Raw genomic sequence first — 14,705 nt, forward strand, 5'->3', positions numbered from 1 at the left:
ATTAAAATAATTAATAAAATTAATAAAAATAAATAATTAAAAATCTTGAATGATATTAATGATATGACGTAGTTCCGGAAACTTTCTACATCTCTGATTATCCATCTGATTTAACAGTTAGTTACTTTTGACCGCCCCCTGTCGTTTTAAAGAATATTACAATGGTGAACGCGTCAAGTATATAAGACTCGTCTGTTTCGTAAGGTGCACACACAGTCAGCGGAGGTCTGCGATGCAGCGACAGGCGAAAGTATAAATTAGGCTTAAGGTAAAACCCAATACTACTGTGACAGTTAGGTTTGCAGTTAGGGGAGGTGCAGATGATCGTCCATTACGTAGTCGGTACAGTACATTGAGCTGCAGGCTTTAACATTGATTAACATTGAGTTTTGATTGCATATCATCGTTGTGAGGCAAAGTCCATTTAAGGCAGGGGTGTCCAAACTCGGTCCTGGAGGGCAGGTGTCCTGCAGATTTTAGCTCCAACTTACCTCAACATCCCTGCAAGGATGTTTCTAGAAAGCCTAGTAAGAGCTTGATTAGCTAGCTCAGGCGTGTCTGATTTGGGTCTAAACTAAACTTTGCAGGACACCAGCCCTCTAGGACCGAGTTTGGACACCCCTGCTTTAAGGCAAGTCATTTCACTTGGCGGCCATCTTTGAAATGCCTCTCAGGCATTCTGTTTAAATGGAGAAACATCAAATCCTCAAAAACTGTTTGCCAAGCTTAAGATTTAATTACATATTTGCAATCATCAATGAAGATAAACATCAACTGTCTCTTAAGTTTTTATTTCTAAATGTTTGAATCAAACTAAATCAGCACACACCAAGGATTTATATAATAGAAAAAAAAAGTAATAATAAAACACTTGATGGTAGGACTGCACAATGCATCATTTCAGCATCGATATCGCAATGTGATAATTTGCAAAAGACTCATCACAAGATAAATGCAATGTTGAGTTTGTATTAGAATTGATCATTCGTATGTGTTTTTGATGACTGGAATTGTATAATGGTTTTAAAAGCATTCATGAATAAGAAATTGTACCATTTGTGACTTTAACAATGATTTATTTTATTGAATTATTTCTATATTTTTTATTCAGTTACTGTACTTGAATACTGGTAGACTCGGGAAATGATAAAACACTTGACAATGATATTGTTGTTGTATCCTTTCTTTGATTGTATTTCTAGATTGTTATGCATGAAAATACTCACAACACATGCAAATACAGAAATGCACTGCAAAACTGCACAGACCACAAAGAAAATATGTTGGGGACCCCAAAAAAATTATTAGATTGTTTATTAGATTTTATGGAGATGCAGTCCCATTGCAGAATCATCTCAATCAATTTAACATGATAAATTCTTTGCAAATAGAGATATTAAGTCGTCTGGTGAAATTGTACTTATATCACAATATAAATCTCAAAATAAAAATAACAATTTTAATTGCTATACTAGATTTTTCCAATATTACGCAGACCTACTTCATAGACATCTGAAATTTCAGATCAGAGGTAAATATTAAAATCCTGATTACTTATTTTATTTACTGATTAAATTATTTTATTATAATATAGAACATCAACAATACAGGCTGCTGGCTGTCCTGGACACCAATATTTTAAGGATTTATTTGGAAAAAAATAAACACTTCATGGACGTGAAATTTCAGATCAGAGGTAAATTTTAAAATCCTGATTATTTAATTTATTTCATTTTTTATAGAAATACAGGACACCACAGATGTACATTTGCACCTTTTGTTGTTTAGTTTGGGCATCTGATGGTGTGATGTTAGACCTATCACAGGTGTTCTTTGCTTAGGGTGAGTCACTTCTTTTATTATTAATAATAAAAAAAGAAACTCACCTTTTCATTGTCTTCTGCATTGTTGCTATGTCCATCGCCATAAAGACGGGCATACTGTTTCCATATCTTTGCATCTGTGCTGCAGCGAGAAGACACTCTGCCCAAGAGCTCCTGGAGTTTGGGTCTGAGACTGGAGGCCTGTTCGCCCCGATGATCGGTCAAATTGTCCACTACTGCGCGCACCAGGATTTCCAGAACCTAATGACAAACACATGAACACAACAGTTGTTTAAACTCCATGAGAATCCAATCTGAAAACTCACCCAGGATTGGTATTTAGCTTGAGTCTGATCCCAATGAGGTCAACAAGGTCAAAACACTAATCCCTAAACTTGACCTCTGCTTTTTTTTTTTGGATGTTTATGGCTTGTACAGCGATCTGTATGTACAAGTACACCCCTCATAAATCTAGCTTTTAAATTCATATTTTAATAGGAAGCTGTACAATATTATATTTGTGCATATACATTGGATTAGTCAGTACTGGAGCCACATGTGGAGCTTATCTAACAAAATAACTTACGATAAGGGTCCAAAAACTAGTACACCCTCATTTATATGTTTTAGAAAAATATTAAATACAAATTTAAAAAAGGAAAAATCAAGAGAAGCAAAAAAGTTAGTTGAAATTTTGTGGGTTGCAATTTATTTATTTTTTTGCAATATTTAGCTTGAATTTAGTTGTATTATCTTTCAATTTGTAAATATGTTTGGTGACTAAAATATTATTTTAATAAATATATCTTTTTAATAAATCTGTTTTGTTTAAATGCACAAATACATTGCCTATATTCACTGAGAAATGGAGAAAAATATTCATTTTTAAAATGGGGTCTACTCAATTCTGCTGAGCACTGTACATCACAATTTTTTTTCCACATTAAAACATCTTTTCTGATGTTCCATTTCTCTGCTTCCGTCCTCTGTCTGCTCTGTCTTTACTATGTGACAACAAACCAAAAGTACAGTACCTGGAGTTCAGCTTAGAATTTCTGAAACATATCACTTCCTTAATCCCCGGCCTCATTTCAGACAAAAATATAAAATAATATAAAACAATATGACTTAAACACACCTGACTGACTGTGACTGTGGTATAGTTTGACCTAACAAATTGGAACGGTATTCTAAAAAAACTATGAAGCTATCTTTCCATTAAATTCAATACATAAAATAAAAAGCCAATAGATCATAGCACACAATAAAAATAAACAAATTGAAATAATCTAAAATGACTACATTAAACTCAAATAAAATACACCTCAATGAAAGACAATACAATGAGGCTCTGATATAGTAAAAGACACAACTAAAAAACAAGAAAATAAAGTAAAAATTTAATATTTTAAAATAAATTATGAACTTATACTATTTTTCTATTGCATTCCGATACATAAATTAAGGCAATTAAATAAAAAATATATTTAGACAAATAAAATGACCAACAGCATGGGTGTCAAAACTGACACTTACCTGAAGGTTTCAAACAAACCTAAAGGACTTAATTAGCTTGATCAGTGTGTTTAATTAGGGTTAGAACTAAACTGTGCAGCGTTAACTTAGGAACTAAGTTAAACACCCAGGTGTACAACTAAATGAAATACAATCCAGTGAAACTCTGATAAAGTAAAATGTATAGTAAATTTCAATAAACAAAAATTACAATAAATTTAAATGAAATTTGATGAAATAAAACACATCGTTAAATAAATGCTATTAAAATGTCAACAAAGCACAACAAAACAGAGAGATTTCAGTCTTCTCTCCATCTGTTTTCTCTCTAAATAGGAATTAGAAACTAAATGTAGAAGGCATTTCTGTATATGAGATTAAAACACTAACTCAGACCACCTGATGCAGATGGTTTGTGAAGCCTTCAGTGAGAAGTGACTAGTCAGAAGTGTCTGATTCCCTGGAGAAAAGCGGCGTGTGTGTGTGTGTGTGTGTGATTGTGTTAGACACAGAGAAGGCTTTTTCCAAAATCTAAACTAAGCAAACCACACCCTTAAACTTCACTAAACTACCAGAATACTTGACCTGAATGCTGGGCTCCACATTCCTCAGTGTGTGTGAGCTATTAATCACAGCTTTCACACCGAGCTTCACATGTGTTTGTGTGCCTGTAACTAACAAGCTCCAAACTGCACTGTAATTACTAAAGCAGAGCCAGAATTTGTGGTCATTAACTCTGTGTGTAAGTGTGTGTGTGTGTGTGTGTGTGTGTGTGTGTGTGTGTGTGCGCGCGTGTGTGTGTGTGTGAGAGGGTGATTTTGCTTATGCAAGGATTTTCCTAGCTCTATCAAGTAATAAAACTTTGTTCCTTTCACAAACAATAGGACACAGTTTGGTCAGTTTGATATTTTTGTAAACCTTATGTATCAATTTGAAAAACAAAGGTCAAATATAGGCCCACAGAGAACAAAAATGAGTCCAAATATAGACATATATTATCACTGACAGCTTTCTTTACCCATTTCAGTAACAATTATTAATACAAATTCAGTTTTAATGATTTTACCCCTTTAAATTTGATTTTTTTTATCAAATTGTATTTTTTATTTAAACATTTTTATTACTATTATTGCATTGGACTTGGATTTTGCTTATTCATTCTTTATTCTTTATGCAATATTTGAAAAAAATTCTAATGCTTTAAAATGAATGATGTTCCTCTTCATTGACTTCTCCAGGACAGTAATAATCAAAACAATTGGATTAGGCTTGGTTTATTTAATATAATAATAAAAATAGATTGTGTTTTTCTAAAAAGTACAAAAATACAACATCTACAAAATTTGTAATTGTAAAAAATTTTTTACTTGTAATTTAAAGAGTTATGATCCATGAAATGAGTAACTTATTGGCAGTGATGATCACAGCTGATGCTGCTTAAATTTGTCAGCGAAAGTATAAAAAAACTAATTAAAAGGCAAACTTACTGTTTTAAGAAAACGTGGACACACTTTATATATCTTATTTCAAATTTCAGCAATTTATTAAATAAAACGAGATGAAAAACTGTCATTCACTCTGTTGTCATTTGAAATGCAAAGCTGACATTGTTTGAGATGTCTTTGTTATAACAACCTATAGCTAAATACATCATAAACTGTATTTGTCTATGTCATGACAACTTGATATCATCATAATATGACATATCTTGTCATAAATCTGTCATAAACATGACTGTAATGAGGTCATTGTAATTGTCATACATTTTACAACAGCATCATTAATATCTTTCTTGACCTCAAATACAGTAGACAAAATGAATTTGTCATAATGTCATTAAATAATAATCACACTATTATAAAAATATTTGACACTTCTAATAAGAAATGTTATTAAATTCAGTTTGTGACAATCAGTTTATGACAATTTATGACAAGGTATGTTATCTTGCTAATGTCAAGTTATCACAACAAAGACATGTTGTGATGTATTTATGTCCAGTTGTCTAGGACTTATGCTTAAAATCTCCTTCAAACTCATGGTGTTATGACATGATTATAAAGATGTCACGACAGTCATATGAATACCTCATCAAAAAGCGTTACTGCATATTTGAATATATTAGAAAACCTGTATTAAAAATGCTTGTCATTCATAATGTAATGATTAAACTGGTGATAGTTATTAGTTCATATTTTACCCTATTCACATGCAGTGTCTTGCCGTAAGGAGTCAGAGAGAAAGCAATAGAATCGGCACAGTGACACTTCATTCATGCAAACAGATCAGTGTGTGTTTGATGCGGAGTACATATTCTCATGACAGTGAGTCTGTGTGGTCACATCGTTCACGAAAGCATGAAAATATACAGTACACATTCCTGAAGTAAGAGTTCATCCATCACCTCTCTCTCTCTCTCTCTCTCTCTCTCTCTCTCTCTCTCTCTCTTTCTCTGCTTCCAGCGATCACTTTTTCATCTCTTCCAATTCCTTCATTGACCTCTGGAGTGTTCGGGCTGTTGGCAGATCTGGTGAGGTCTCTGTCACTCAAGTCAATGTTGTAATATCTGTAAAGTCTCCTCAGCCGTTTCCACCACAGGCCTTGCCCCACAAACCACATTTTTCTTATCCGAGAGACTCTCATAAGCGCATTTATACCTCAAACTATTTGGTCATCAGGCATCGTCTGAACAGCACATGATGGAAAAACCCACTTATATAATGATGAATTTACTTTTGTGGATGATGTCGCTGAAACTTTCATTTTTTTTAAGTTGTGAATCGATAAAATGTATAAATAAATGTCAACACTACCGTTCCAATGCTTAGTGTCAGTAAGATTGTTTTAAAGTTAGAATGTTTCAAAGAAATTAAATTCAATTCAGACTTCTTAAAACAGCAACAACAAAACCTAGCTGTATATAATTATGCATTGCAAAAACATTGTAGGCCCTTGTGATAGGTCACCCAAAAATGACAATTTTCTTTATTCATGAATGGATTTCTAAAACGTTCTAATCTTTTCTGAATTTCTTTCTTATGTTGAACAACAAAAACAGCCATTTAAATCCATAGTAGAAACAAAATTTACTATTAAATGAGAATTTAAATTTAAAATATTGCTTCTTACCTATAAAGCTTTAAACAATCAAGCTCCTGTTTATCTAACCAACCTTCTGTCTCACTACAGTCCAACCCGCTCTTTAAGATCTCAAAACTCAGGGCTTCTGATAGTACCTAGAATAGCAAAGTCGAGTAAAGGAGGTCGAGTCTCTCATTTATGGCTCCTAAACTCTGGAATAGCCTTCCTGATAATGTCCGAGGCTCAGGCACACTCTCTCAATTCAAAACTAGATTAAAAACCTATCTTTTTAGTAAAGCATACACTCAGTGCACCACTTAGCAGTATGATACATGAATGTGCTCCACGCAGGTTTCTGCACCTCATTTATATATCCTGATTCGATCCAAGACCAGCTACGAGATGATCCCACGGTTTCCATATATGGACCAGGCCCTATCCTGAGAAGCTGCCGTGGTGGTCATGGAGGAGCGGAGAGCATGAGACTGTTCGCTGTTCGCGATTCCTGTGACGCTCCAGGGACAGACAAGTCTTCGCTGAGGTCCATTTTCCAGCCTCCGGCACCTTGACTGCAGCTCTGCACGAGACGTTTGGCCAGAGGAGAAATGGTCGTGCCCAACTGAGCCTGGTTTCTCTCGAGGATTTTTCAATTCTTCACTTTCGCCACTTTTCCTCTCTGCTGTCGCCACTGGCTTGCATGGTTCGGTATGCGTAGATCTGCGCATAGATAGATTTGCTCCTCAGTGTCTGGACTCTCAGTAGTGATTATTAAACCACACTGAACTGAGCTAAACTGAACTGAACTGAACTTAAACTCTGAAAACTGAACTACATTGTTTCAATTTACTATGATCTTCTATGTGGAGCTGCTTTGATACAATCTACATTGTAGAAGCGCTATACAAATAAAGATGAATTGAACTGAATTGATTTACTGGATTGAGGTCTGGTGACTGTTGAGGCCATTTAAGTACAAACAAACTCATTGTCTTGTTCAAGAAACCAGTATTAGATGATTCACGCTTTATGACATGGCGCATTATCATGCTGGAAGTAGCCATCAGAGGATGGTACACTGTGGTCATAAAAGGATGGACATGGTCAGCAACAATACTCAGGTAGGCTGTGGCATTGACACGATACTCAATTGGTACAAATCTGCGTACAATCTGCAGTCCCTGGGCAGGAAGTTGTAACAAATTTAACAGTAAAAAATAAGACAATATACATTTACAGTACAATACATACAATACATCATTGTCAATAAAATAAAATCAAATTAGTGGCTGCATATCTGTTCTTAAAATTTGGCTTAAACAAAATCAGATATGCAGCCACTAATTTGATTTGATTTTATTGACAATGATGTATTGTATGTATTGTACTGTAAGTGTATATTGTATTATTTTTTACTGTTAAATTTGTTACAACTTCCTGCCCAGGGACTGCAGATGTAAATTAGCTTTATAGCTAACTCTGGTACAACATGTCATGTTGTACATTGTCCCTGTATAAATAAATAAGTAAATACATAAATACAGAAAAAATTGGCCCAAAATGTGCCAAGAAAATATCCCATACACCATTACACCACCAACAGCCTGGACCATTGATACAAGGCAGGATGGAACCAAGCTTTCATGTTGTTGACGAGATATTTTCTATTTTTCAAACCATTCTCTGTAAACCCAAGAGATGGTTGTGTGTAAAAATCCCAGAAGATCAGCAGTTTCTGAAATACTCAGACCAGCCCATCTGGCACCAACAACCATGCCATGTTCAAAATCACGTAATTCACCTTTCTTCCCCATTTTGATGCTCGGTTTGAACTGCAGCAGATCCTCTTGACCATGTCTAAATGAATCAATGCATCGAGTTGCTGACATGTGATTGGCTGATTAGAAATTTGCGTTAACGAGCATTTGGACAGGTGTACCTAACAAAGTGGCCAGTGAGTATATAAAAAAAATAAAAAATAAAATAAATAAATAAATAAAAAAAAATTATTAAAAAGTGAGTGTTTCAATATCTGTGACGTGTGAACTGGGCATAAAGAAAATAACTGTGCCATATGACGATGGAAGTGATCTGGTACAGAGGAAATTGAATGGGTGTCTAAATGTAATTCCTGCACGATCCCCTTACAGCGTGAAATTAAGGAGAGAGCTAATATTCTCCAGGGAAAAACGACAGTATAAAGAATGGTGCCTGAGAGAGAGAAAGAGGTAGAGATAAGCAGATACTTGATCCATCTGATTTCTTTTTTTAGCTCAAGATGAGGGAGGACGGGGTCGCTCTTTTCTCAGTCTCTGTGGAATGTGAATTAATGGGTGGATCAATGACAGAGTTGACGAGTCTTATATGACCGTATACTGAGATGCCCACACAGACGTGCTGCATTTTCCCTTATTAACAGATGTTCTCATCTAATTTGCCACTTACATGCATCTGAAGCATTCCCGTATGGAGAGAGAGATGATGAAGGGAGTGAAATGAACAGCAGAAAGAAGTGAGTGATGATTTTGAGTCCAGTCGTGCGCCGAGATCCCAATTACCGTCTGAAACTCTCACAGGGGCTGGAGGCGAACGACCTTTTCAACTTCCGTGCTTTTCACATCACAACTTTTAATTGATGAGCTACTAGCCGCTCACCAGACGTAAACGAATAATCCAAAAAATTGAAAACGAAAAGGAAAAAAACGGGAAATGGATTTGGAAGTGACAATGTAAGGATGAAGAAACATATCCGCCTGCAGCCTACTAATGCGAGCTGTGTTTAGAAAGCAATCACGACGTTTCAAAACACAGTTGTGCATGAAAGCAGCTGTGGAACGGCATCCTGAAACTGGATTATATCTCAGTATAAATCCGAACACTTCCAACATCTGAACATTTGTATGCTGTGCAGAGCGTCTGCTGTTTATGGGTGTCTGTTTCCAACTTTGGGTGAAAGAAATAAAGCAGGTAAATGTGAAATATGGAGGAAATAAAAAGGAAATAAAGATCCATAATGTGAATCTCCCATTCCTGTAGAATTCAAATGTTCTCTATTTGATTGAAATATGGTGACTGTGGAGGAAATTTGAGTATAGTTAATGTGTGACATATGTTTGGTATAATGCGATTAACAGGTGTCTTTTGATCTAAGATTACTGTAATTATGCAGCCACAGCTATATCACCCTGCAGCCGTATAAGACTGGTTACTCCCTGAAGATAAGCAGGGCTGAGCCTGGCCAGTAACTGGATGGGAGACCACATGGGAAAACTAGGTTGCTGCTGTATTGAGGCCAGCAGAGTGCACTCAACCTGCGGTCTGTGCGAGCCCTAATGCCCCAGTATAGCGAAGGGGACACTATCCTGTCAGTGAACGCCGTCTTTTGGATGAGATCCTATGGCACTTCTCGTAAAAAGTAGGGGTGTAGCCTCAGTGTCCTGGCCAAATTTCCTCCATCGGCCCTTATTCATCATGGCCTCCCAATAATCCCCATCTACAGAACTGACTCTATCATAGTCTCTCCACTGCACCTATAGCTGGTGTGTGGTGAGCGCACTGGCGCTGTTGTCTTGTGGCTGTCGTCGCATCATCCAAGTGGATGCTGCACACTGTTGGTGGTGTGGAGAGACCCCCATCATGATTATTTAGTGCTTTGGGCATATGGCCATACACTATAAATGCATTATATAAATACACATTACATTAATGCACTTACACTGACATAAAAATATAAAAACAAAAGCCTAGTGCTTAATGCATCGACACATCGCTTTACAGTGCTCATTAATGACCCGACTTCAATTCCTAGCTCTCAGTCCTTTGCCGAACTCCCCCTTTTCTCTGCTCCCAATGCTCTCCTGTCTGTAATCTCTCTACTTTCCTATCCCAATAAAAGTGAAACCCCCTTAAAACATAAACTATATTTATATATATATGTGTGTGTGTGTGTGTATATATATATATATATATATATATATATATATATATATATATATATATATATATGTGTTTGTATGCATGTATTTTTGTATGTGTATATATATATATATATATATATATATATATATATATATATGTATGTATGTATGTGTATATATATATATATATATATATATATATATATATATATACACACACACACACACATGCATACATACATACAATAACATATAGACAATATTACGAAATATTACAATATTAGTAGCAACATTCGCGGACAATACAATCATTCAGTCCTTGCCGAACAACATAAAAAAAACCAACCACACTTCTTTTTTCCTTGTCAACATAAAAAGGCAGTGTGGTGCTGTTCTCGTATTCTAAGAATGGAAAGGACGTTATATCGCCCCCTAACTCAGACGAGAACTAGAACACGAGTCTTGAAAAGATTACCTGCCAGATGAGATTGACTGAGACATTGTAAATACAAAAAATTAAACAAAGGATTGAAAAATAAATCAATAAAAAGTAAAAAAAAAAAAAAAAATATATATATATATATATATATATATATATATATATATATATATATATATATATATATTTTTTTTTTTTTCCCCTGCTATGCGTGTTCATAAAATGCATTAATTTTTCTGTGCAGTATGTGATAGTTTGCACTAGAAACTATTAAACCAGAATTATTCTAATTATTATTTTGAGAAATGTCCCTTTTGAAGCCTTTAGCAGTTTTGCGGCTTTATAAAGGTGTTCTTGAAGCTTAATATAATTACAGCTGAATCACTGAAATCACATAGAATGTTTTGAGAGTTTTTTGGTTCCTTTCCTGCACTTTGAACACCTTGCGCCTATCGTTGTCTTCGGAAAAACAAGAAAGCTCTCAGATTTCATCTAAAATATTTTCAATTGTGTTCTGAAGATAAACACAGGTCTCAGGGGATTGGAACAGGTGAGTGATTAATGACAGAATTTTTTTTTTTTAGAAAACTAATCATTTACCATTTGGTTTTAGGAAGAAACCTAATAACGTGGCCGCAGAGTGCATATCTGCTTATGTATCTGCTTTCAAAGGGTGTCACATTTCAACATAATTGCTCCTAATTAAAACACTTCCCTAAAAAAAAAAAAAGACTAATGTGCAGTTTCCCAGTTCATGTTTACACTAATTTGTCTCTTTTTTTGCTGTACCTTGGACAACTAATTTGCTACTTGCTCATACACAGCTAGAATTTCCATATATTTTGCAAGTAGAAGGTGGGGGTTTAAAAATTAGAGATGCACAAAACAGCTTCTTTTTTTAAGGGGCAGCCATAATTTCTGCAAAAATAAAAGATAATTTACTGCCACTGTGGTGACCCAGGAGCTGCCGTAAAGTGAAGGAGGTAAACAACTACCAGGCAATTTGACTACCAAATGATAAAACAAACGACGCATTTAATAGGATGTAGCAGCTGGTCCATCAACCAGTCAGAGCAAAAACATGTCTAATGGCATTGAGCTTTAAGACATGCATGTTATGACAGCAACACTATTAGATCCACAGCTGACGGAGAATTGCGATTGGGTCAAAGATGCACACAGACATATGGAGGTGCGCAGTTTTAAAACAGAGCCGTCTTCGAGAAATGTGCAGACAGAAGCCCATCTGGCCAATAAATTACATAAGGTGAAATCATTTCTCTTCTCTCACACAAACTTTCATCACATCTCACTCAGTCACTCATCAAATCTCACTTAAACACACACACACGGCCCCTCACATGAGCAGTTCATCTGTGCATGCAGTCGGGCAGCTGCTAGTGTGGTCAGATCTGTGATGACAGCACCACAGGAGACACAAACGAGACCCCAGAAGCTTTACTACTGCTCGTTCAAGCCAAAACAGTTGATGTTAGACATTTAGGTTGTGTTTACACTTGTGGCTTTCATTTTAACACTTGTTTTAGAGTGAAAAGGACCCTTGGTATTTCCATAGCATTTCAGAAAAGATCTCCATTCACACTACACGACTGAAACAGTGACGTGCGGTCAGGGGAGGCAGTGCCTCATCTGCCATCATCCTCACCTGCCATCATGAGATGTATATTAATGATAAAATAAATATTTGTCCACAGATCTGTGCTATAAATGCAATATCTGTATGATTCAAATGAGTTCAATCCTTTTTATAATCAAAATCGCTGCATTTTGCGTATTTCCTGTTTGATTACAGCATAGGAAGAGAGGTGAGGCAGCACAGAGATGTGCCTCACATCAGATTGCACAATCCCTTGCACACTGGCTTGAGCGCGTGCCTTTTGATACTCAGTGTAAGCCTTTTGCTTACTACCAATGTAATGCTTTATTAAAATGTTTTTATACATTACAGACATTTTTTATTATATGTTTTTTTTTATTTTATTATTGTTTTTTGTTATACACACGCTCGTATGTGAAAAATAATGTCTGTATCAACCACCTTGGGGTTTTTGGGAGGCATACTGACTCGCTATACAATTACAACAGTTTGCATATGTGCCTCCCACTTGTTAAGAGACCAAAAGTAATTGGCCAAAATAGTTAGAATTGTGTCAATGCCCAAATATCTATAGACTTAACTGTATATAAATTCCTTTCTGTCCCTCCTGATGCCTCTAATTTGATTTCCCATTTTATAAATATTTTTACTGATAAGTTCAACATATCTACCTTGTATTTGAAAGATTCCTGGAAGAAAGATTTAGGCATTAAATTTATCAATGAGGACTGGAAACAGTCTATCAAGGTCATAAATACATGTACTTTTAACTCAAGACACCAACTAATCCAATAAATAGTACATCGACTTCATTATTCTGGGGTTAAGCCTAACAAATTCTACCCCTCCATCTCCTCTAAATGTAACAAATGTGAATCTGCGGAAGGCTCCTGTTGACATCTTTTTTGGTCATGCCCAAAACATTTTAGCTTTGAGTGAAAATTTCAGATTCTACTCCAAGGCTTATTCTCGTAACCAAACCCCTGATTAAGCAATCACTGTTTTTGGTTGGTCTGACTCACTTCATGGATTCAGTCATCAAATTAAAAAAGCTGTGGTGATTGCTAAAACAATTATTTTTTGTCTTTGAAAAAGACATCAAACAATTAATGTTTGTCGCCTTTTCTCATATTTATTTTCATGTTGTCGCTTGTCACTTTATGTACACTAGAAGCTTCTGTGGCCAAAACAAATTCCTTGTGTGTCTGATATTCTGATTAAAACCACTTTTTAAATCCTGGCTTTCAGAGTTCTCTAGCACTTTACATTTAAAGAGACTTAGAAACAATCTTTCTGACAGCATTGCTGGCTTCGAAGCCACCTTGAAACCTGTTTTTAATTATCTGTCAAAAGTCAAGGATAACAGTTTAAAGGTTTGACTCTGTTATTGTTTGCAAGATCACCATATTGCCTGTGCCCACTGGCCTAGAAAAGTATGTGTAACATTGATAACCTATGTATAAAACTGGAGGAACTGACCTAACAATGGTTTTAAAATCTTTTTTTTCTGTCTTTTTGTTTTGTTTGCCCTTTCCTTTCTGTCTTTGTAGTTATTGTTGCTTTTTGTATTGATCTGTGTTGCTTTAAGGTCAAAATAAACATAGAATATAAAAAAAATTACTCTTATATTTACAGTACAAAATTGTACATAGTTATTATAATATTCATTATAGACAACATACGTCTAATATTACATTTCGTTGAGAGAGAACAAACTTGACAAAAATCTCTCAATTTCTACCAGTATTCAAAAAGAACAAGATAAAAATATAAAACATACAGAATTGATAAATCAAATATAAATTTAAGGTGACATTTGTTAGTCTACCAGTCATAAAAAATTAAAGCTAAACAAATGTCTCTCGTTCAGAACAAATACAATAATTTTTACAGTATATGATATCTAGTATTTATCTACAGTACATAAGATAGAAGCTTGATGAATCAGGTAAGGATCTATAATCATCTAAATGAGGGGTCACCAAACTTTTTAAAACTGAAAGCTACTTCTTGGGTACTGATTAATGTGAAGGGCTACCAGTTTGATACACACTTCTCAAATAACAAATATGCTCAATTTACTTTAAATTATATGTTATTATTAATAATTAATGATATTCATCTATGTGAAGACACTGATCATGTTAATGATTTCTCACAATAGTTGTCAACAATGATTCAACAAGGTAGGAAACAGATAAACATCAATATGAAACACTTTATTTCTATAAATCTCTTCAAGTATTTACATTTTCAAATGATCACTTCTACAATATTTTCACTAGCCACTAACAATTTTTAACAAACCATGCACT

At 35.0% G+C, this 14,705-nt stretch overlaps 1 protein-coding gene across 1 annotated transcript in view; it reads right to left on the bottom strand.

The window, feature by feature from the left end:
• The window catches only part of ttc27 (tetratricopeptide repeat domain 27), a 166,133-nt gene that overhangs the window by 7,497 nt on the left and 143,931 nt on the right, over nt 1-14,705 (bottom strand). The window contains exon 17 of the mRNA XM_056477309.1: nt 1,887-2,084. Coding sequence (XP_056333284.1) covers nt 1,887-2,084 — 198 coding nt within the window. The remainder of the gene's footprint in view (nt 1-1,886; nt 2,085-14,705) is intronic.

The sequence above is a fragment of the Danio aesculapii genome, chromosome 17, assembly GCF_903798145.1.
Source record: "Danio aesculapii chromosome 17, fDanAes4.1, whole genome shotgun sequence".
NCBI lineage: Eukaryota > Metazoa > Chordata > Actinopteri > Cypriniformes > Danionidae > Danio > Danio aesculapii.